We start from the raw sequence: 24,786 nt of genomic DNA, 5'->3' as shown, positions 1-24,786 counted from the left end.
ACCTAGTCGCTCTGGCACCAGTCTTCTCCCCTGATATGGTTTGGCTGTGTCCCCACCCAAATCTCATCTTGAATTGTAGCTCCCTTAATTCCCACATGTCGTGAGAGAAACCCAATGGGAGGTAATTGAATCATGGGATGGGTCTTTCCCATGTTGTTCTTGTCATAGTCAATAAGTCTCATGAAGTTTGATGGTTTTATAAAGGGGAGTTCCCCCGCACAAGCTCTCTTGCCTGCTGCCATGTAAGACACGCTTTTGCTTCTCCTTTACCTTCCACAATGATTGTGAGGCCTCCCCAGCCATGTGGAACTGTGAGTCAATTAAACCTCTTTCCTTTGGGTATGTCTGTATTAGCAGTGTGAGAACAGATTAATATAGTAAATTGGTACCAGGAGTGGGGCTCTGCTGTAAAGATACCTGAAAATGTGGAAGCGACTTTGGAACTGGGTAACAGGCAGAACTGGAACAGTCTAGAGGACTCAGAAGAGTACAGGAAGATGTGGGAAAGCTTGGAACTTCCTACAGACTTGTTGAATGGCTTTGACCAAATGCTGTTCACCTCAGATGGAGATGAAGAACTTGTTGGGAACTGGATAAAGGTGACTCTTGCTTTCTTTTAGCAAAGAGACTTAAAGCATTTTGCCCCTGACCTAGAGATCTGTGAAACTTTGAACTTGATAGAGATGATTTACTGCATCTGGCAGAATAAATTTCTAAGCAGCAAAGCATTCAAGAGATAACTTGGGTGCTCTTAAAAGCATTCAGTTTTACGTATTTACAAAGACATGGTTTGGAATTGAAACTTACGTTTAAAAGGGGAGCAGAGCATAAAAGCTCAGAAAATTTGCAACCTGATGATGCAAGAGAAAAAAAAAACACATTTTCTGAGGAGAAATTCAGGCCCGCCCACTGCAGAAATTAGCGTAAGTAACGAGGAGCCAAATGTTAATCGCCAAGACAATGGAGAAAATGTCTCCAGGGCATATCAGAGGTCTTCATGGCAGCCCCTCCCATCATGGGTGTAGAAGCCTAGGAGGAAAAAATGATTTTGTGAGCCAGACTCAGGTTCATTTGTACTCCTTTGTACAGTCTCAGGACTTGGTTCCCTGCATCCCATCCATGGCTAAAAGAGGCCAATGTGCAGCTCGGGCTGTAGCTTCAGAGGATGCAAGCCCCATGCCTTGGCAGCCTCCACATGGTATTGAGCCTGTGGGTGCACAGAAGTCAAGAACTGAGGTTTGAAAACCTCCTCCTAGATTTCAGAGGATGTATGGAATGCCTGGATGTACAGGCAGAAGTGACAGGTTCTTCATAGAGAACCTCTGCTAGGGCAGTATGGAAGGGAAATGGGAGGTTGGAGCCCACACACAGAGTGCCACTGGGGCACCGCCTAGTGGATCTGTGAGAAGAGGGCCACCATTATCCAGAACCCAGAATGGTAGACCCACTGACTGCTTGTACCATGTGCCTGGAAAAGCTGCTCTCAATGCCAGCCCATGAAAGCAGCCAGAAGCGGGGCTATAACCTGCAAAGCCACAAGGGCGAAGCTGCCCCAGGCTGTGGGAGCCACCTGCTGCATCAGTGTGCCCTGAATGTCAGACATGGAGTCAAAGGAAATCATTTTGGAACTTTAAGGTTTAATAACTGCCCTACTGGATTTCAACTTGCATGAGGCCTGTAGCTTTTTTGTCTTGGTCAATTTCTCCCATTTGAAATGAGTATATTTACCCAATGCCTGTATCCCCATTGTAACTATTGTACCTGGGAAGTAACTAACTTGATTTTGGTTTTACAGGCTCATAGGCGGAAGAGACTTGCCTTGTCTCAGATGAGACTTTAGACTGTGGACTTCTGAGTTAAAGCTGAAATGAGTTAACATTTTGGGCTGGGCATGGTTGCTCACGCCTGTAATCCCAGCACTTTGGGAGGCCGAGGTGGGCAGATCACAAGGTCAGGAGATCAAGACCATCCTGGCTAACACAGTGAAACCCCAACTCTACTAAAACTACAAAAAATTAGCCGGGCTTAGTGGTGGGCGCCTGTAGTCCCAGCTACTCAGGAGGCTGAGGCAGAAGAATGGTGTGAACCCAGGAGGCGGAGCTAGCAGTGAGCCAAGATCACACCACTGCACTCCAGCCTGGGTGACAGAGCGAGAAGAAAAAAAAAAAAAAAAAAAGACTTTGGGGGACTGTTGGGAAGGCATGGTTTGTTTTGAAATGTGAGGACATGAGATTTGGGAGGGACTGGGGTGGAATAATATGGCTTGGCTGTGTCCCCACCCAAATCTCATCTTCAACTATAGCTCCCATAATTCCCACATGTTGTGAGAGAGACCAAGTAGGAGGTAGCAGAATTATGGTGGTGGGTCTTTCCCATGCTCTGGGAAACTGACCACATGATAGTGGTCACTTTGTGATAGTGACCACGTCTCACAAGACCTGATAGTTTTATAAAGGGGAATTCCCGTGCACACACTCCTTTGCCTGCCACCATGTAAGACATGCCTTTGCTTCTCCTTTGCCTTCTGCCATGATTGTGAGGCCTCCCCAGCCATGTGGAACTGTGAGTCAATTAAACCTCTTTCCTTTATAAATTACCCAGTCTGGGGTGTGTGTTTATTAACAGTGTGAGAACAGACTAATACATCCTCTACATCTGGTTCTCCCCTCTAGATGCTGAGTGATCACCCTAAAACCCAAGCCTGACCTTGCTATTATTAAAATAATATTATTATTAAAATAATATTATTAAAATAATATTATTATTAAAATAATATTATTATTAAAATAATAACAATGGCAATTCACAGTCACTGAGGACTTACTCTGTCCCAGGAACTATTCCTCAGCCCTCCTGTCTGCTCAGCATTGCTCCGATTCAATGCTTCAATTCCACTTTATGTGTATTAATGCATATAAGTGTCAATAAAATTAATTAGGAGGCCATTATGCTGAGATGACATGGTTCCTGTGCCTTGGGTTCCTATGTAAGCAAACTGAAACTCAACCCAATATAAGTTGCAAAATGAAACTTAAGCTTCGGCCGGGCGCGGTGGCTCAAGCCTGTAATCCCAGCACTTTGGGAGGCCGAGACGGGCGGATCACGAGGTCAGGAGATCAAGACCATCCCGGCTAACAGGGTGAAACCCCGTCTCTACTAAAAAATACAAAAAGCTAGCCGGGCGAGGTGGCGGGCGCCTGTAGTCCCAGCTACTCAGGAGGCTGAGGCAGGAGAATGGCGGGAACCCGGGAGGCGGAGCTTGCAGTGAGCTGAGATCCGGCCACTGCACTCCAGCCTGGGCGACAGAGCGAGACTTCGTCTCAAAAAAAAAAAAAAAAGAAAAAAGAAACTTAAGCTTCATCAATCTGAAACTACCAACTAACCTCTAACTAGAGACTTTACCAAGCAAGAAACAGAAACTTACCTCTAACCAGACTTTCCACTTCCATCAATCAAATATTTTTTGTTTTGCTTCCATGACCCCTTATAAAAGTTTCCCTCTTACCCCCCATCAACAGAGCCCTGAACCGCCAGTGGTCTGGTGCTGCCCAATTCATGAATCCCTAAATGCTCAAATAAAGTCATGAAAATTTAAAGGTGCCTAAGTTTATCTTTGAACATAAGATAGATTTATTATTATCTGCATATTGCAGATAAGAAAATTGAGGCTGACAAAACCTAAATGGCTTGTCCATGGTTTTACAACTAGTAAGTGATAGAGCCAAAATATGCACCTATGGGAATCTGACATCAGAATCCACACTCATAACCGAAAACTGTGCAGAGAGGTCAAGTGGCCACTCAGTAATTTACCATTGGTTCTCAGATGGAATCCAAATCTGCACAACCATGTCTTATAAGTAGGGTGACCATACAATTCACCCAGGTTTTCATCTGCTATCCCCGGCATTATTAGTTACATAATCACCCTCAGAAATGGTCCCAGTTTGTATAATACATTAGATGGTCATCCTGTTTGCAAGCCTCACCCCAACTCCCAATGATATTCCAAACATGAAGAATTTATTTTACTTTCTTAAAAGAGACATACTCTATATCCCTTGGCAATCATACCCGCCATTCCCACTTTCCTTAGCCTACTAACATGCTTCCCCCTTCAGGTCTCACTTCTAGGACTTTCTTCCAAGCCCCACGACAGCCAAACACAATTATATTCTCATCATGCCATGAACACCTCATTTACCATCAAAGATACCACCTCTATTTTAAAGGCTTATTTAATTGCTTTCTAACCACCCTCATACTTCTAGCAGAGGACTTAGAACACAGCAGATGTAGTGTACACCAGATTTCCCATCAGGAATACGGGACTTATTCCCCACTGCTAGGTAGAAATGCTGTCAGATGGCCACCCTTGGTCATCTGCCCTTTGCCACTGCCTCTGCTGAAGGTCACGCCACCTTTCAAAGGAAGGCCACGTGCAATGACTAATCAATAAAGAGGTTAAAAGGCTCAGTTTCCTTCTTCCCAACTCAGGATAGCTCTGAACTCACCCCTAACATGGAACCAGCTGAAGCCTTTGTGAAGACTGCATCACAGCTCAACTCCCTCTTCCTAGTCCTGCTTCTTTTCACTCCCTTCCACAGATACTGATGCTAAGAGCAACCCCTAGTAAACATGCTGCATGCTATTCTCAGTATCTGCTTTGCAGAGACCCAAGCTGTGACAGTTAAGTGGTCAATAAATATCTGTTTAATGAAGGACATCTGTACTCAATAAGCTGCCATGTCTTATATACCTCTCTTAGCATATATGACTATGCAATTCATAGGTATGGCTTGAGAATGCTTTGGAGATAAAGACAATGCACTAGGAACTACTAATAATTCTCACACCAAAGTCAGATTCCTGTTAGTACAGAAAAATCTTGGAGATTATGGAGGCATGACTATAAGCCAACAGACACATATTTAGCATGGAAAAACCTCAATTTGGGGGCCATAAAAATATCCATCTGTGACACTTTTTAGAAGAGCACATACAGTGTCTTCTTCACGCTCTTGATAAAGACCTATTTGCAAAGCACTGTGGGCACCAGTCAGGACACAGAGATGAGGAAACCCCAATCCCGGCAAAGACATACAGCTTCTAGTTGAGTAAGGAAAACAGAACTGACAGCAACTAAAAATCAAGGCAGGAAAAAAATAAGTGGTATAAGAAAATGAGCGGAGTGCTGTGGAAGCACCAAGAAAGAAACAACGCTTCCCCCTTCAGGTCTCCGTTCTAGGACCCTCTTCCAACCCCCTACTACAGCCAAACTCAATTATATTCTCATCATGCCATGAACACCTCATCTACCATCAAAGATACCACCTCTATTTTAGTGGCGTATTTAATTGCTTTCTAACCACCCTCATACTTCTAGCAGAGAACTTAGAACACAGCAGATATAGTGGACACCAGATTCCCACTCAAGAATGAAGGAAGAGGCTAGGAAGGGGGGGATGTCTGAATTACACTCTGAGAATGAATTTGACAAGCAGTTCTTGAGTCTCTTCTACGTCTACATTCCAGACGCTGTGCCGGGGATTTATAGATTAGTACCAGAGACAGATGTGTGCAGAAGTATAACTAGAATACAATATACCAAGTTTTATACCTCAGTGTGAACCAGCGCTCTCGAATCTGAAAGAACAGGTTTGACAAATGGAAAGGAGAGGCAACGGCTTGATCAAAGGTCAAAGTGTTGAATGCTAAGGGGGAATACTTGAATTCATTGAAGCACAATCTCCATGACACATCCTACAAACTCTAGTTTGAAGAATGGGTATCCCATGAGAAACAGTATTCACGCTCAAAATGCTGGCTTAAACCAAGTCACAGTGGATAGCGTTGGCTGTTTAGCTGAATGCTTTCTTCCTCCTTTCTTCCCATGAAAACTCTGATTTGTCCAGGTATCCATCCCTTCGCCACGAAGGTCTCCCAACTTAGGTAAGGCTATCCCCACGTCCAACTTCAGATGGGGTCTTGATGGATCTTAGCCAGTCATTATAATAGTACTTTCTGGCTTCAAAGACAGAAGCATGGGCGCCATCAGACCTCTGCAACCCCTCCCTCCAGCATGTGTTAATGGTCAACAGTAAATGTGTGAAATAAATTGGCCTAGACTAGAGGGAAGCACGCTTATTCCACGATCAGGACCACTTGGGCTGCTTCTTTGTCTCCTCTTTGGTTTGTGAACATGGAAGCAAATAACCTAATTGCAGCAAACACCTGTATTTTGACAGTGAAACAGGCCAAGACACAGACGAAGGCTAAGCAAAGAAAAATGGAGAGAAAGATAGCATCTGACCTACTGACAAGGCACCCGGACTCTTCCTACCTTTGGATGCCCTATCATCCCAGAATAAAAGTTCCCTCATTGTTTAAGCGACTCTAAATTATGACATCTGTTGTTATCACCGAAAGCAATCCAAGAGATACAAATGATCACGAGTTTTCTTAACTGCAGAACTTCTTAGAACCTCAAATACAAATATAGCTTGTAAATTTCTAAGATAAATTTATAGTATGCAGTATTTCCAACAGTGCTAGGATTTTTTTCCCCACAGAATGAAACCTGAAAAAGAAGGAAAATTACATTCTTCAGTTCATGTATTCAAAAATATGGTCTGGGCTGTGTTGCGGGAAGTCAGAGGAAGAGGAGATTCAGGGCAAGAGCACAAGGAAAGGAGGCCCTGTAAAAGTTAAGGCTAGAGAAGCAGACTATAATTAAGATACAGAAATTTAAAAAGCAAGAGGCCTAGATGGGAGGATCATTTGAGCCCAGGAAGTTGAGGATACAGTGACCTATGACCCACGCCACTGCACTCCAGCCTGGGCAACAGAGTGAGACACTGTCTCTAAAATAAAATTTAAATAAATTAAAAAGGAGAAATAGATAAAATATAATTTAGGTAGGAAATAAAAATGGACTTCTTTGGGGGCCAGGCACGGTGGCTCATGCCTGTAATTCCGGCACTCAGGGAGGCAGAGGCAGGTAGATCGCTTGACGTCAAGAGTTCAAGACCAGCCTGGCCAACATAGTGAAACCCCATCTCTACTAAAAATACAAAACTTGGCCGGGCGTGGTGGCTCACGCTTGTAATCCCAGCACTTTGGGAGGCCAAGGCAGGCAGATCACCTGAGGTCAGGAGTTCGAGACCAGCCTGGTCAATACAATGAAACCCCATCTCTACTAAAAATACAAAACTTAGCTGGGCATGGTGGCAGTCGCCTGTAATCCCAGCTACTCAGGTGGCTGAGGCAGAAGAAATACTTGAACCCGGGAGGCAGAGGTTGCAGTGAGCCGAGATCGCGCCACTGCATTTTAGCCCGGGTGACAGAGCTAGACGCCGCCTCAAAAAAAAAAAAAAAAACATTAGCCAGGCATGGTGGCACATGCCAGTAGTCCCAGTTATTCGGGAGCCCGAGGCACAAGAATCACTTGAACCTAGGAGGCGGAGGTTGCAGTGGAGGGAGCTCACGTCACTGCACTCCAGCCTGGGCGACACAGGGAAACTTCGTATCAAAAAAAAAAAAGAAAAGAAAAAAGAATGGACTACTTTCAATGCCAGGAAACACACTAAATCAGTAAGTAGAACCCTGGCAAATTGATCAAGGTGGAATCTTTGATGTCACTGATTAAAGGGCCTGGTCAACAACTGGGTATGTTAAACAGCACCGTCCCTTTCCTGTCCTCGGGCCAAGAGTCTGATTTTCCTTTTGCACTCTGCCTCTCCTCACTGCTGTCATGGCAGACTGTCAATCAAAAGAATTCCTATTCTCCCACTGCTTCCAAGTGAAGATCGGACTTAAACAACTAGACTGTCATATGTGAATCACCTGAGTGACCCAATGACAGAAAAGGATTTTGAAGCAACCCCTTTGCCAGTGGCCTCTGACGAGGCTGTCCTTCGCCCTGCAGCAGGGACACTCTGTGGTCACTCCCAGGCCGTACTGTCCAGCTCTTCCCTTTGATTTTTTAACTATCCCCACCCTTCCCAAAACTCCTTTTTTGCTAAAATTAGCTCGAGCCTATTTCGGCTGCTGCACCCAGAGAACCCTAACCGATTATGGGGGAACCAGCAAATTTCAGCTATGTGTCATGCAGACCAAGTCTCAAAATGTTATGTCTTTAAAATTAGTAGCAATGACCCAAAAGGCTATTAGCATATCATTTTCCAATGGCAGACTATTTTATCCTAGAAAATGAGATCTGACATGATGTTCCTTCCAGAACATTAAAGATAAGAGGTTTCTCACATTTAAAACCAGGAGCCGAGGCAACTTGAAACATATTTGTACTTAGACATTTCAGGGCCCCAAATTTAAAATTAAATACCATTCTAAGAAATTCTGACTACAGTTGTCTACTTTGAGTCCTGGAAGCTTTTTTTTTTTTTTTTTTTTCCTCTCTTCAATAAAATACACGTTTATTTTAAGAAATTTGGGGCCGGGCGCGGTGGCTCAAGCCTGTAATCCCAGCACTTTGGGAGGCCGAGACGGGCGGATCACGAGGTCAGGAGATCGAGACCATCCTGGCGAACACGGTGAAACCCCGTCTCTACTAAAAAATACAAAAAAACTAGCCGGGCGAGGTGGCGGGCGCCTGTAGTCCCAGCTACTCGGGAGGCTGAGGCAGGAGAATGGCGGGAACCCGGGAGGCGGAGCTTGCAGTGAGCTGAGATCCGGCCACAGCACTCCAGCCTGGGTGACAGAGCAAGACTCCGTCTCAAAAAAAAAAAAAAAAAAAAAAAAAGAAATTTGGAAGTTAAAGAAAAGCATAAGCAGCAGAAATCAAATCACTCATAATCCTGCCCAGAGATAACATTTTATGCTTAATCTTCTAGTCTTTCCTGATTTCCTTCCAGACTTTTCTATGCATTTTTTAAAATACTGTACAATCTTAACCCTGTACGCACTCGTATATCCTGTTTCCTTATCGTAAACATCTCTCTCAGCCCTTAGACGTTTTCTGAATGTCATAAAAACACTAATAGTTACAATTGTGTAAATGTACCAGAATTTACTTAATCATTCCATTAATGTTAGGTATTTAATTTTTTATGCTTCTTTCCCTACTGCAGAGTCATTAAAGTACAGTGATGAAAAATATCAATGTCAGAGCCAGCATTTCTGGAAGCAAATCTCAAACCACTTCCCTCACCAACGAGGCAACCAACAGCAACAAGGCACTCATCTGCTCTGAGACTTGTATAGAAAATGGGGGAGACACCAGAACCTACTCTTTTTTTTTTTTTGAGACGGAGTCTCGCTCTGTCGCCCAGGCTGGAGTGCAGTGGCCGGATCTCAGCTCACTGCAAGCTCCGCCTCCCGGGTTTACGCCATTCTCCTGCCTCAGCCTCCCAAGTAGCTGGGACTACAGGCGCCCGCCACCTTGCCCAGTAGTTTTTTGTATTTTTTAGTAGAGACGGGGTTTCACCGTGTTAGCCAGGATGGTCTTGATCTCCTGACCTCGTGATCCGCCCGTCTCAGCCTCCCAAAGTGCTGGGATTACAGGCTTGGGGCACTGCGCCCGGCCAAGAACCTACTCTTAAGAGGGATTCTTAAGAGTACCTACTCTTAGGGGAACTTACTCTTAAGAGGGAGGATAAAACAGGAAGGCCTGTGCCATACTGCACAAGTGTCCGTCAGAGGACACCCTTAAACGGCATCTGTGAACACCAAGCCAGTGTGCACACACATCTGCAAAGGCAACAGTGTGCACGAGATTCCTAGTGCTAAAAGCTCTGTCCACTTTTCACATTCCTTTCTTAGATTGTATGTTTTCAGGTCCTTGTTTGGTTAACGTGTTACACAGGAGTCTGTAGGGGCTTTTGCAGATAAACTGCTGTCTCTCAGCACAGAGCTGCAAAGAACTTTCTCTTACCTTTTCTGCTGAAATTGCAATAAAAAACAAAGTGAAAGAATCTTCTATTGGCAGAAATTTCACTTGATGCTCCTGGTGGTTAAGGGTATATACAAGACACTCAATTATCTTGAATGAATGTGACACTTTTACTTTTATTCAAGTCATGAGCAGTTAATTAGCATTTCTAAAACCACCTAAACTGAAGTAACTTTGAGGGACTCTGAGGCAGCAGAAATAACAAGATTAGGGAGAGAGGAGCAGGACAGGCATTTGCCTACGACTGACCTACTTAGGCCCTGGTTCAAATCTGGTTCTGCCGCTTTTAGCCTCTATTTCCCCATCTGTGAAATGGAGCTGTAAATAGTCCCATTCACAGAGATGTTGCAATGAGTGAATTAAAATAACACTTATAAACTGCATAACCTAGTTCCTGAAAACAGATGACACAGATGTGGCTTCTGTGGCTCTATTTCTTTTGGCCGGTATCAGGATTGCCTTCTACTTTGAGAGTAGAAGTGGCAGGTGTCACTTTCAGAAGAAATATTCACAGCCAGGATATAACTTATCACATCCTCATTTACTGCCTCTGCCATCACTGCCCCATGTGTGGAACTGAGCCCACAGCAGCCTGGGTCTCAGAAGAGCTGCCTCTAACCCTCCACTGGCCAGTGCTGTAAGCAGCTGAGATTTGGGGGCTTTTGTTACAGCAGCTTAAGCTAGACTTAAATTGAGTGATACAATAACTATTAGTCACAGTGGAGATTCAAGGAGTGAAACCATTACAATTACTGATACCTCAAGGTACTGCCTTCAGGCATGCTCTTGGCTACATACAGAAAAACTGGGTTTGATTTGGGAAAAGACGACAAATGGGTATCAATTTCAAGTTGTAATTTTCAGGTAATGAGGAATACAAATGTAACAAAATAAATGCTTCATGTCAAAGACACTTTCAGCACAGCAAGGAATACTGGTAGTAACTGTCATTTATTGAGTGTCATTTATTGACTGTCATTTATTGTCATTTATTGACTGTCATTTATTTATTACAACCAGGGGTTATTCTAAGGATGTTATATTTATTATCTTACTTAACCTTGACAAGAACCCCATAAAGTAGGTGCCATTCCAGTACGGTAGGATAATTTCTGTTCTCTTCATTATTCCTCTCCCTGTTGTAGAAAGGGTTCAAAATAAAAAATTAATTTTCTCGGGCTGGGCGCGGTGGCTTACACCTGTAATCCCAGTAATCCCAGCACTTTGGGAGGCTGAGGTGGGTGGATCTCCTGAGGTCAGGAGTTCAAGACCAGCCTGGCCAACATGGTGAAACCCTGTCTCTACTAAAAATACAAAAATTAGCCTGGTATGGTGGCAGGTGCCTGTAATCTCAGCTACTCGGGAGGCTGAGGCAGGAGAATCGCTTGAACCCGGGAGGCGGAGTTTGCAGTGAGCATACCTGAACATCGGAGGGTAGGACAGGGCAGAGAGGACTGCAGATTCAAAAGACAGTTATGCACAGTGGAAGTAGAGAGAAAGAAGACTGCTGGAGATTCAACAGGGGTGAAGGCTTCCTGTCTCCAGTCATATCCTGGGTACTAGCGAGGGCCCATGAAAAGTGAACATAAGTGACGTTTGTGAATTCCAGGCCCAGGCATCTAAGAGCCAGTATATCACTTCTATATTCTCTTTTACCTTTAGCACTTACCGAAAACCACATACTGAGATTTTGAGGTGGAGGGGAAGATGGATAGACTAGATTCCAGAATCACACACAGAGGAGGAGAGCTGTCCATGGGAGTCCTCCTGACTTACATCACATTCACATGAGCTTAAAGGAAGCTTTTGCTATGTTAAGTCCCTGAAATTCCAGAGCTCATGTGTTATCATAGCAGAGCCTAATCTATCCTAATACCACATGGAAGACTGAAGACCAGGAAAAGAACAAAGTAAACCCAGGGAAATCAGGAGGAAAGAATCTGAAAAAAGCAGAATTTACTAGAAAACATATATGCCGATCAAAAGCTAATGAGAAAGAAATCTAAATGAGAATAGCCTAAACCGAAGAGCTGACCTGGGTAGGGAGAGAACTTCCTCAGGGGCAAAACTTGTCCAAGGGAAAAAGAGAATTGTAAATTAGGAACGACAATGGAAATAACGACGATATACTCAAAAAGATTCTATTAAATTTTAAAATCATAACATAATGAATGCTTTTCTATCAAATATGTTATTCAAACTGACTCAAGAAAAGACAGACAACATGAACAGTCCAATAACCATTCAAGAAATCTGGAAAACTGTCAAAGAATGACATCTAGAAAACACCCTTGGAAAGTTGTTTTTATCTTCAAAGAACGAGTACTTCTCCATCTTACCATTCTATAGGAACAAAAAGAACAATGAACAACTCATTTTACACAATTAACAAAACATGACACATATGGGGGAAAAAAATCAAATGCTTTCATTTATGAATGCTGAATGCCAACATCCTAAATAATAAATTAAATCAAGCAGTACAGAAAAACATGAACGCACCACAGTCAAGATTAATTGCAGGAAAGCAAGGAGAGCTCAATATCAGAAAATCTACTAAGGTTCAAGCACCCAAAGCACAAGCTCCTCATGGGTACCGACTCTATCATTGATGTATCAATGATGCCTGGAACATAAGAGTGCCCAGTAAATACATATGGAATAAATTATTGAGTGATATTAAAATCCAAGAAAAAAACACATTGTGATTATCTGCAAAGGCCATGATAAATCAAATTTAAGTTTGATGTCAAAAAAAAACTCAAAGTAAAATAATAAAATTATGCAATATGTAACATAATTAAAAAATAAAACATCTCAAACCAATCATCATGTATTTTAATTGAGGTTAATAAGACATGAATGCCCACATATTGCCACAATATTTTAACACTGTTCTGTAAGTCCTAGGCAACGCAATTAGATGAGAAAATAAGTATAAACACTAGAGAGTAAAATATAAAATTATTATTTGCAGAAGATACAATTGTCTACCTAGAAAATCCCACAGACTTAATTTTTTTAAAAAAAGTATTTAAAAGTAATGAGATAATTCATGAAGGCAGTTGTTAAGATAATTACATAAAAATCAACAACATTGCTATATTGCAGCAATAAAGAGTAAGAAAAAATATATAATTTAAGAAAAGATTCAAATCACTGCAGCTACAGTAACAACACTGACAAATTACCTATAAGTAAAAGCAAAATTGTATAGGAGCGAAACGGACAAAAACTACTTTATAGGATTATAAATAGATTGGAATACACATGCCCTATTCCCAGATGAGAAGAATTCTCATTATACTCAATATTGTAAAAATGTCCATTTTTCTCCATCTTAATATATACTTTTAAAAAGTAATACTGAGAGACAATAAACAAATGAGCACAGTCAAGAAAACTGATCAACTTTCTTTCATAACGGAGCAATTTGGAGGTTAACTGTGGTTAAGACACAGCAAGATCCTTAGGCAAAGGCTGTTGAGCTCTGAAGACCCAGGGGCGGCCCGGGTTGAAGCTGAGCGAGGAGTTTCAGCCTGACTCCACTCCCACCCAATGGATGGGGTCTCATGATAAGGATTAACCCACCACTGCTTATCTGGGTAGCTGAGTCTGTCTTAAATTCCTACCAGAACCAATAGACAAGAAAACAAACTAGAAATCCTAGAAAAAGATAAAAGTAGATGAAATGTTTTAGTACATAATGATGATGATATTTCAATATGGTGGGTATGAATTACACTATTCAATAGCGGGATAATCAATTTTAAAAAGCCTAAGTATTATACCTAAGCCATGTCATACATCAAAATCAATGACTGACATATTAGAGATCTGAAGGTAAAATGAAATTATTATAAATAGTAATAAAAATGTACGCATATTTATATAATCTGCGTCTTGGCAAAGTATCCCCAAACATAACATTGAAGAACAGACCACAAATAGATAGACTTAAGATCACAAAATGTTAAATTTATATATGGCCAAAAAAAGAAAGACATACAACAAAAATTTTTAAAACCAGTAGGGAGATGTGTGTGACAAAGCATATATATGCTTAATATATTAAAAATTACCTTAACATCAATAAGAAAACAATTGTGAACATGACTTTAGAAAAATGGGGCAAAGACAAATGCAGGCAATTTAGAAAAGGCAACTAATGTCAAGAGAACTTTAAAAATGTTCAGCCTCAAGGCCAGGCGCGCTGGCTCACGCCTGTAATCCCAGCACTTTGGGAGGTTGAGGCGGGCAGATCACGAGGTCAGGAGATCGAGACCATCCTGGCTAACATGGGGAAACCCTGTCTCCACTAAAAATAAAAAATAATAATAATAATAAAAATTAGCCAGGTGTGGTGGCAGGCACCTGTAGTCCCAGCTACTCGGGAGGCTGAGGCAGGACCGGGAGGCAGAGCTTGCAGTGAGCCAAGATCATGCCACTGCACTCCAGCCTGGGTGACAGAGTGAGACTTCGTCTCAAAAAAAAAAAAAAAAAAAAATTCAGCCTCACTAGAAAATAAAAGAGGTGGAGCCAGGTAGGGTGTTGCACACCTGTAATCCCAGCACTTGGGGAGGCTGAGGATGGAGGATCGCTTGAGCAGAGGAGTTCAAGGCTGCAGTGAAAGTAGTGTGTGTGTGTGTGTGTGTGTGTGTGTATAATATACACATTCACAGTCTTAAAAATTCACATATTCTTTGACCCAGCAATTACATTTCTAAGACTTCATCCTAAGAAGCTAAATTCATGAGAAATATTTGCTAAGTGAATGGCAAAAGAAAATGAGTTAACTACAGTGGAATATTATATAGCCTTGAAAAATTACGCTGGGGATTAACAGTTATTGACGTGGGATCATATCCAAGATGTAATATGAAGGGAAAAAAACAGGTTACAAAACAGTATACAGAGTATGGTCTCTACACTTTTTAAAGAATATATATATATACTTCTCAAAAACTGAAAGACTATATCCAAAATATTAACTATGGTCTCTGGGTAATGAGATTATAGGTGATTTTTTTTTTCCTTTTAGCCCATCCATAAGTTTACGATTTTTCTACCATAAACAAATATTACTTATATAACCAAAATGAAGGTTAAAAAAAGTAAATTGAATTCTGTGGGAAAATAAACATTTATTCTAAAAATAAGCTCTAAAGTTGGAAAATGAAAGCAAAACATCTGCTTCCTGGACAGAAAAAGGAATTTGAAATTGCTAGACAGCCACAAGCTTCCCAAAGGCGGTGGAGTTCCAGGTGCCGGCTCAATAGGGTGCCCCACGCCCCAAGGAAGAGGCCTGACTCTCTGACTCTCCCCCACAACCTCCTGCCTGATCTACAACTACCTCCACACAGAGCTGAAGCATAATTGTATTATTTGCTGTCTTTATCAAATAGCATCTGAAATAATCTGCTCTTGATTACTAATAAAAGGGATACTTACTAATCCCCTCTAAAAGGAATGACTATAAATTACCAGCATATTCGTATGGCTACTGATTCGCTTTCTCTAGAGGAAAAAAAAAAAATGGTCCTTATTGCCCATCATTAAAAAAAATCACTGATAAGTTTCTTTGATGGAGACAAAATGGAAAGGAATATGATTAATTGCTATTTAAGAGCATGGCTTCCTCACAATGACTTGCAGGTCTGGGATAACGGAATTCTGCAGGAAATCTAGGCAGCTTCAGGCTGACTGCTGAGAGCAGCTCAGCAGAAGGTGAAACCCAGCAGACCCACACAGTAAGGATCTTAGAAGATAAGAGCAAAGAATATTCTCTCCAGATTTGCTAGCCCAGTAATCAGTGGGTTAGTACACTCTGTTATCTTTCACATATATACAGCACAACAGGCAGTAAGGCCTGGGCTTCCATAAAACTCTAATGAAAAACTTTGCTCTGAGACCCAATGTGCGCAGCGCTCCTTGGGGGACAGGTTGGGGTCTGCCCAGCCCTGCTGGGCTAACAGGAAGCCCATGGCAGGACCTGTGTTGGTCTGGCAGGTCTAACCCACTGTAAGGGAAATAGAAGGGAAGGAACAAAGCAGTCCAAAGCCAAATTTGGAATTGGTTCTGATTTTCCTCTAATGTCCTATTCATTGGGTCATGGCTCTCAGAAGGGCTACTACAAGGCAGGGCAGTGTCTCAGAGAAACCTTCAAGGAAAAGATCCTCACTGACTTTGGCAGCTTTGGCCCAAACAAAAATGTCTGCAGCACCAGTGCTCCTGGAGGCTGCTGCGGCCTCAGCATCCAGCTCCCAGGCTCCCCACCACTGGCTAATGCTTGGGCCTCTGCAGCTGAATTCCAAGAGCTGCACAGCAGCAACGATACTTGCAAAGCTGTGCATCGGAAACCAAGCCTGCTTTGCAATGTACGCGAAGCAGTCAAGGAATAGAAAACAGGGCTCCAGGGACAAAACTTTGTCTTCACTCCCCAACTCATAGCCTCTAAATCCACACACTTCAAGCCGACCCAACCAGCCTTCTCCTTCCCACACACGCACCGCTCCTCACCTACTCCCAGACACTTTGAACATCATCCATTTTAAACAAGAGCATAAACCTCACTTGGGCCATCACTGGGCAGTAGCTGTTGAAATCGTTTCTAAGAATCCTTTTCTACTTAGGAGGCCAACATTATTTTTGGAAGACTGAATGGGTGTTCAGTGACAACGAACCACCTCAACCATTTGGTGGGCACTTCAGTGGACCAGGCTCCCTCCAACCTCGTGACAGCCCTCTGAGGATGTGAACCCCCTGTGCAGACTGGAAAAAAAAAGTCCTCCCCACCAAATCAAGGTGCCATTACTTCTTCCATTTTTTTTCTCTTAGTACGTCTCTTGGGTGCTAAATTTTAGCTCAGGGCTTTGCTCCACCCAACACCAACCAAATGTCACTTCCAAGAAATATACTCTATGCCTTTTGGTATGCTTCTCACTCCAGCAGCCACTAGACTCTCTCGAAGGTAAAAAGAAAAATGCTGCCATCAATCAGGCCTGAACCAAATTCTCCCTTAAATCTTGCTCTATCCTTCCAATGCCCAGCAGTGCAGCTGTTCCTTTCTCCTCTGACCACCATCACAGCGTTCAAGAAACATGGTATCAGGAGCTTTCCCCATCTTTGAACTACTTCAAAAGACTCCCTTATCTATAGCTCATGGATCTTATTGTTCACTTACTCATTCCATTGCCAAAGAATGACAGAGGACCTTCTACACAGGGCAGTATTAGGGCAGTTGTCCCTGCCTCCAAAGAGTTTAAAGTCTAGTGGGGAAAAGTAAATGACAAAATATAAAAATTGTAATACAAGTGAGCCATTATAACCATAGCATGCTTTTAGAATACAGGTTCCTTTTTTGTTTGTTTGTTTTTGTTTTTGAGATGGAGTCTCACTCTGTCACCCAGGATGGAGCATAGTGGCACAACCTCAGCTCAATGCAACCTCCATCTCCGGGGTTCAAGCGATTCTCCCGCCTCAGCCTCCCCAATAGCTGGGATTACAGGCGCCTGCAACCATGCCCAGCTAATTTTTGTATTTTTAGTAGAGACAGGGTTTTGCCATGTTGGCCAGGCTGGTCTCGAACTCCTGACCTCAGGTGATCCACACTCCTTGGCCTCCCAAAGTGCCGGGATTACAGCTGTGCGCCACGGCACTCGGTCTAGAATGCAGGTTCCAAGCGAACAGGAATTTTGTTTGCCCTGTACCGCAATACTCCCTGAACCAGAGCAGTGTCTGGCACACAGTAGGTATCTAATAAATGTACATATACCATAGTACATATAATTCAATAGCACTCAGAACATTTGCCCAGATATACTTGTAGCTACTATTTATGAAGCATTTTCTAGTGCTGAGCACTGCTAGGTACTTTTCACAGTATCTCTTTTTTTTTTTTTTTTTTTTTTTTTTTGAGACAGAGTCTTGCTCTGTCACCCAGGTTGGAGTGCAGTGGCGAGATCTCTGCTCGCTGCAAGCTCCACCTCCCGGGTTCACCATTCTCCTGCTTTAGCCTACCGAGTAGCTGGGACTACAGGCGCTCGCCACCATGCCCAGCTAATTTTTTGTATTTTTAGTAGAGACGGGGTTTCACCGTGTTATTCAGGATGGTCTCGATCTCCTGACCTCGTGATCCGCCTGCCTCAGCCTCTCAAAGTGCTGGGATTACAGGCGTGAGCCACCACGCCCGGCCACTTCTCACAGTACCTCATGTTATCACTGCAGTTTCCACAGTACCACAGTACAATCCTTATTACTCCCATTTTGCAAGTTAGAAAATTAATGTGCAGAGAATTAAGCTTAGGATTCCATAGTCAGCAACAAACTAAACCTGTCCCTGTGGAAAAAGCCTGTCCTCCTAACCATGAGGCACACAGCGGCCAGGGAGTGTCTCCCAAAGGACGGACTGAAGTGAAGGGACAGAAAGGGGAAGGTTCAAAGCAGAAGGAACATGTGCAGACTAAGGAAACAGACCAAGGAGGGGCTGAAACTTTTCTCAGTTAAATACAATGGGTTTTATCAAATCTTTTCATAGTTGCTGACGCCCTCAATACGCCTTGGATGTAAGCACTTCAAGAGAAAGTACTAGTAACCCAACAGAGTATGTTTAAGTAGGGTAACTCCTACATTGTTAAAATGACTTGAAGTTTTATATTCAGAACTCCAGAACCTGCAACTTAGGGAAGGCGAGCCGTGAGGAAGGACTTTCAGTCCTCTCAGTCCTCCCTCAGAAAGAGGAAAACTTTAGAAACACACAAGGATAAAAAAACAAGTGCTTTATGACTGTACACCTAAAGTCCAAATTCCAATCCTATGTGCTTCTGATTTAAGAAATTAACAAGCAACTGTGGGTTGTTTTACTCCAATACTCACAGGATCGCAACCCAAAACATTCTCAATAATAGAAGAAATGCTGCATCTCTCGCCGACCCTCATGGACCCTGGGGTAAGCTGTTTTAATCTAGGCAATAAACATCGATTGAGAGTCAGTAGCCTAAACGGCACTGCACTGTCTACACAGGCATACGACAGCAATCAATATATTCGGCTGGAAGCAGGCAGACAAGGAAATAAAAAATAAAAGCGTTTCAATCAGTGATGAGTGCTGTCCAGAAATGAAAAAACGATGAGCTGGAGGTAAATAGGGAAGGAAGGGCCTCTTGAAGGTCTTAGAACCAAGACTGAAATGATGAGAAAAAGCTACTTGGAAGGAGCACATTCTCAGCCAAGTTAAAAAAAAAAAAAAGGGAAAACATTAAAAACAAAACCCTCAAGGTAGATATGAGCTCAGTGTGTTTGGGGCAAGAAAGGCCACATGGCTAGAGCTCCACGAATGTGGAAAGAGTGGAAGAGATGAGAATGGGGAGAAAAAAGAGTTAAGAAAAAAAGCCAACCAAGGGTGGTCCTGCAGGACCCTGGCAAGATGTGAGATGCTAAGCGCAATGAGGTGTCGCTGGAAGCTTTTCAGCAGCAAGGTCACACGAACTGGTTTTTGCTTTAAAAGGTTTGCTCTGGATTTCATCAAAAGCCATACAGGCTGGCCCTCACCTGGCCCCAGTGCACAACACAATGGCTACCAACGGAGAAACGCAGAATTCATCCATATGCCAACATCCACCAGCGTCCCAACAAAGAAGAGGAAAGAACCTCTTGGTGACCAGCTGCTTGGACTTCCAAGAACGTGCTCTCAATACCTAAGACCACTTTTTCTGAAATCCAACCTCCCCTCACCATTTTGCATTCCCCCCACGGATGAGGCTGAAAAATAAGATACGATGCCATGGCACAAAAAGTTCCCCCATTTCGAAACAGGTCCTGAAAAAACAGAATTGTGTTTCAGGAAGCCCAGGAAGGAGGCATAAACACATTCTGAACATTTAGATCCTAGCACTGCACGGAAACCCCAAGACCCAGAGAAACCAGCAACCTAAGTCTAGTGTCAGGGGCCTCCTGGTCACTGGGCTGGTCTCAGGTGATGGTCAATGCCCGCCTGCAGGGTGATGAAGAAGCCAAGATATTAAAGACGGGTCGGCTTGACTGTCATCTGCTAAACAACGAATACCAGGAAACACTATCTCGGCATCCAACACATCAAAAGGCAGTCCACGTGAGGCTATATCTGTGGCAATACCATGCCAGAAATCTGGGCTAATCTGACTCTGCTATTCATAAATTCCCCCTCATGTTAAAGCACATGTGTTTGGGAAGGAAAAATGAATCCAAGTCAATTTTAGACATTGTTACTTGGAAACCATCTGGAGTCCCTGGAAGCATAAGAAGCCACCGCATCCCCTGCCCTCAAATGCCCACTGTAACTAGGGCAGTATGCTTAGATGGGAGTTCAGATGTCCCCTATTCCCCAGGGCTGTCCCCACCCCCATCCTACCAGGTGCCAGTTCAGGCTCCACTTCCCACCCCGGAAAGGTATTTGGTTTCTCGGTAAACCTAGTGGAGAGCCCTCGATGCGTTGAGCTTGCATATGAACTGCACCCAAGGCTGGATTCTTTGCTTTCTGATTGCTTTAGAACTGCACACCTGAATTCCTTTGCCACAGCAGCAGCGGAAATCCCTCCCCAGGAGTACGGGTTCCAGGAAAAATCCCCTCTACCTAACGATCCTGTGCTCAAAGAATGCCTCGTCTTGGGAGAGACCCACCAGGATTTTTACGTAACCTTAATAGATGTTGGCACTCTGCAGAGCCGCTCCTGGAGTCCAGATGTAGCCCATTTTCACCGTGATGGCAGCAGGCGGGGTCTTGCAGCTTCCCCGGGCCTGACTCTTCTGACTGTGGGGCCTCTGTCCCCCTCCCCTACCTGGCTGCGATTCTCATCTTCCCGAGGACTTGGGCCTCGTTTTTGCAGCCTCCCTCCCTCCACTGAAATCAGTCTTAACACCAAGCAGGCAGCAACGCCATTCCACCAGCACCTTCCTTCCTCTCCCACCCCTCACTCTTTCCCCCAACCAAACGCCTTAAGAAACCCGGCCAGGAAAGTGATCCAGAATCTCGTACAGCCATAGTCCCTGAAAATAAACACGGCGGGAGGGGCAGGCCAACCAGGCCCAGCACTTTCCCTGGACCCGGGAGCAGCCCTGAACTCGGCGCAGGGGAGGGGAGGAAAGAGATCTCCGGAGACCGACTGCGGTTCAGCTGCCTCCAGCACAATCTGAGCAAACACCTGTTTCCAGGAAGATAGGCGGCCAGAGGGAGAAGGGAGAAAGGCAGGGAGGACGAAGCGAAGGGGCAGCCGGGGACGCAGGTAAAGGATGCGTCACACTTTGCGCTTGGCAACCGGAGCCCGGAGCAGAAGGCGGCGCGTGTGAAGGGCTCCGGGGTCTAGGAAGTTCAGGGAGGAGGGGTCGCGTCTGCGAGCAGCGCCTGGAGGCAACTGCTGCAGGGGAAGGGACGGAAGGAAGGAGGACAGGAGGCCGGGCGGGATCCATCACCTGCGCGCCCCGGCGGATGCAGCCTCGCGGGCGCGCACCGGCCCCGGTGCCCGCGGGTGACCTACCTGCCCACCGTCTGGTTGGCCAGCTGGCGCATGCGATTGAACTGCTTCTTCATCGTGGCCCCGCTGCCGCGCTAGCCCAGGAGCTGGGGAAGGACGGAGCAGCCCGGAGCCCGCCGCAGGGTTACATGGCTCCCGCGCGGAGCCTCCCGGGTGGCGGCGGCGGCACTGCGGAGCCTCCGGGAGCCGTCTGGCCCGCGCGCAGCTCCCTCCCGAGGGCACCGCCGCCTACGCCTCCTCCCGCCGCGCCGCCTCCTGCCGCATCCCCCTCACGCGCGCCGCGCAATGCCCGGGGCAGAGCAATGCCCGGGGCCGCCCTCGGCACCGGCCCGCTCCGCCCGGGCTGCCTGCCCCCAGTCCCAGTCCGGCGCGGGGACCCGGGAGTCTCCGCAGGCTGGCTGGCCGGCTGGCCGGGCTGTCCCCGTGCGCCTGTGCGGAGAACGCCGTGCATGCCGGGACTTGTAGTTTCGCGCCCCGTGCCCACCTTTCCTCTGTCCAAAGTTTGCAAGGACAGTGGAGTGCGGAGGTGGAAGAAGGCAGCGTCCACAGCAGCTTTGCACTTTAGCGTTCAAGTAAGGGAAACGTTTTCCTGTTTTAAAAATGGCAAAGTGGGACCAAGAATACAACAGCAAATAAAGAAAGTGAGCATCTGTCTCTGATTGTATTTTTAGTGAATGTGAGGCATCTGTGTTCTCAATTCACAGAAGGGAGATTTATGCTAGCAGATACGTGGCTGATAAAACGGTCTAAGGTCACCTGATTAATGATGAGGTTCAGGGTTACGCTTGAAACACAGGGGCTGACAGCAGATTTTGAACTCGGCATAGCTTGCATCCCAGAAGTCTGATTCTTAATTTTTACCAAACCAAACCCAATAGGTAACCAGAAGCCAATATAGATAGTGACATTGTGCTTACTGGCCCAACCTGTCTGAGACAGCTTTTTTGTATGGCTTAGACGCCAATCTCGTATCTAGTCCCATTTCCCTTCCACCAGCAGGAAACCAAGGGGCATGAGCTGTAGCACCCCACAAGTGTCCTGCACCACAGCATCCCATGGACGTCAGCTGGTTCCTTGAAAGGGGTTGTGGCTTCTTCGTTCTCTATCCTTAGAAAAAGATAGGTGAGCCAGGCGCAGTGGCTCACGCTTGTAATCCCAGCAGTTTGGGAGACCAAGGCGGGTGGATCATGAGGTCAGGAGTTCGAGACCAGCCTGGCCAACACAGTGAAACCCTGTCTCTGCTAAAAATACAAAAATTAGCTGGGCGTGGTGGTGGGCGCCCGTAATCCCAGCTACTCGGGAGGCTGAGGCAGAGGAATCGCTTGAACCCGGGAGGCAGAGGTTGCAGTGAGCCGAGATTGTGCCACTGCACTCCAACCTGAGCGACAGAGCTAGACTCTGTCTCAAAAAAAAAGAAAAGAAAAAAGAAAAAGATAGGTGATTGCAGTTAGGTTTTATCATTATATATCAAGGTTTTATCATTATCTATCAAGTAAGAGCAGTATTGTTGGGTGCTAGGCGCTTAGGATTAAACAGATAGGAGTTCCTGCGTCAGAATTCCACATACCTGTTATATAACCTTAGGAAAATTGCCTAACCTCTCCAAACCTCTGTTTCCTCATCCCTAGATAGAGAAATATGCTTCCTGAACTCCGGTAAGAGAACTATTTGTTAAATTACCAATAATCAAATTACATATAAATTTTCATGTAGTACATTGCCATATTCATTTACTACAAAATGATTATACTTAGCATAATAGAGAAAAATCCTATTCGTACAACAGAATTACTAATCTTATAAAGGAAGGATCTTCTTTGAAACGGGATATTTTGCATATGTTGATTATAGTTGCAAGATGTCCTAAATATGGCTCTAAGTATCTTGCTGGCCAGCTAAACAAAAAATGGTTTGAGGCATGTCTTGGCTGAATGAACATGAAATCTTTAATTAATTGTGAATTTAGCCTCTGCTTATTAGGTCAGACAGCTCTAGCCAGTGAATAAACGAAGGCATTATTTGCTTTTTTTTTTTTTTTTTTTTAAGACGGAGTCTTGCTCTGTCGCCCAGGCTGGAGTGCAGTGGCCAGATCTCTGTTCACTGCAAGCTCCGCCTCCTGGGTTCACGCCATTCTCCTGCCTCAGCCTCCCGAGTAGCTGGGACTACAGGCGCCCGCCACCTCGCCCGGCTAGTTTTTTGTATTTTTTAGTAGAGACGGGGTTTCACCGTGTTAGCCAGGATGGTCTCGATCTCCTGACCTCGTGATCCGCCCGTCTCGGCCTCCCAAAGTGCTGGGATTACAGGCTTAAGCCACCGCGCCCGGCCATTATTTGCTTTTAAGCAACTATGTTGTACCTATAATGTCTATATGATGTCTATATTAAGTGAAATTATTTCCATTTTGAGATTTTTAAAAAAGCAAAGTACAACATGCTTTTTATGTGTATAAATAATAGTAAAACATTAAGGTCACTGTATGACTTTTAGCAACACTATCTCTGGTAACTTCTAGAACTGCACTGTTGAATATAGTAGCCCCTCACCACAAGTGGTTGTTGAAATTTAAACTAATTAAAATTCAAAATTTAGTTCCTCACTTTTGCACTGTTGGTGGGAGTGTAAATTAGTTTAACCATGGTGGAAGACAGTGTGGCGATTCCTCAAGGATCTAGAACTAGAAATACCATTTGACCCAGCAATCCCATTACTGGATATATACCCAAAGGATTATAAATCATTCTACTATAAAGACACATGTACATGTATGTTTATTGCGGCACTGTTCACAATAGCAAAGACTTGGAACCAACCCAAGTGCCCATCAGTGATAGACTGGATAAAGAAAATGTGGCACATATACACCATGGAATACTATGCAGCCATAAAAAAGAATGGGTTCGTGTCCTTTGCAGGGACATGGACAAAGGTGTAAACCATCATTCTCAGCAAACTAACACAAGAACAGAAAACCAAACACTGCATGCTCTCACTCATAAGTGGGAGTTGAACAAAGAGAACATGTAGACACAGGGAGGGGAACATCATACACCGGGGCCTGTCGGGGGTTGAGCATTAGGAGAAATACCTAATGTAGATGACGCTGATGGATGCAGCAAACCACCATGGCACCTGTATACCTATGTAACAAACCTGCACGTTCTGTACATGTACCCCAGAACTTAAAGTATCATAAAAAAATAAAAATAAATAAAAAAAGAATTTAGTTCCTCAGTCACCCAAGTCACATTCGAAGTGCTTAAGAGCCACATGTGGCTAAAGGCTACTGTATTGGACAGCACAGATAAAGAACATTCCTATCCTCTCAGAAAGTTCTACTGGTCAGCACTAATCCTCAAGAACTCTGGTAGA

At 44.3% G+C, this 24,786-nt stretch overlaps 1 protein-coding gene across 5 annotated transcripts in view; it reads right to left on the bottom strand.

Annotated features, from left to right (window-relative positions):
* ARHGAP44 (Rho GTPase activating protein 44) overlaps positions 1-21,806 on the bottom strand; it is a 205,836-nt gene extending 184,030 nt beyond the window's left edge. For 4 of the 5 annotated variants that reach the window (XM_025363633.1, XM_025363631.1, XM_025363634.1 and 1 more), the window contains exon 1: positions 21,421-21,806. In XM_025363633.1, the coding sequence (XP_025219418.1) occupies positions 21,421-21,473 (53 nt within the window). In that variant the 5' untranslated portion in view covers positions 21,474-21,806. The remainder of the gene's footprint in view (positions 1-21,420) is intronic. The other variant, XM_025363635.1, reaches the window with a different exon arrangement.
* Between the last annotated feature and the right edge of the window lie 2,980 nt (positions 21,807-24,786).

The sequence above is a fragment of the Theropithecus gelada genome, chromosome 16 (assembly GCF_003255815.1).
Source record: "Theropithecus gelada isolate Dixy chromosome 16, Tgel_1.0, whole genome shotgun sequence".
Classification (NCBI taxonomy): domain Eukaryota; kingdom Metazoa; phylum Chordata; class Mammalia; order Primates; family Cercopithecidae; genus Theropithecus; species Theropithecus gelada.
The sequence above is the reverse complement of the archived record's forward strand: the minus strand, read 5'-3'. Positions and strand labels throughout refer to the sequence as shown.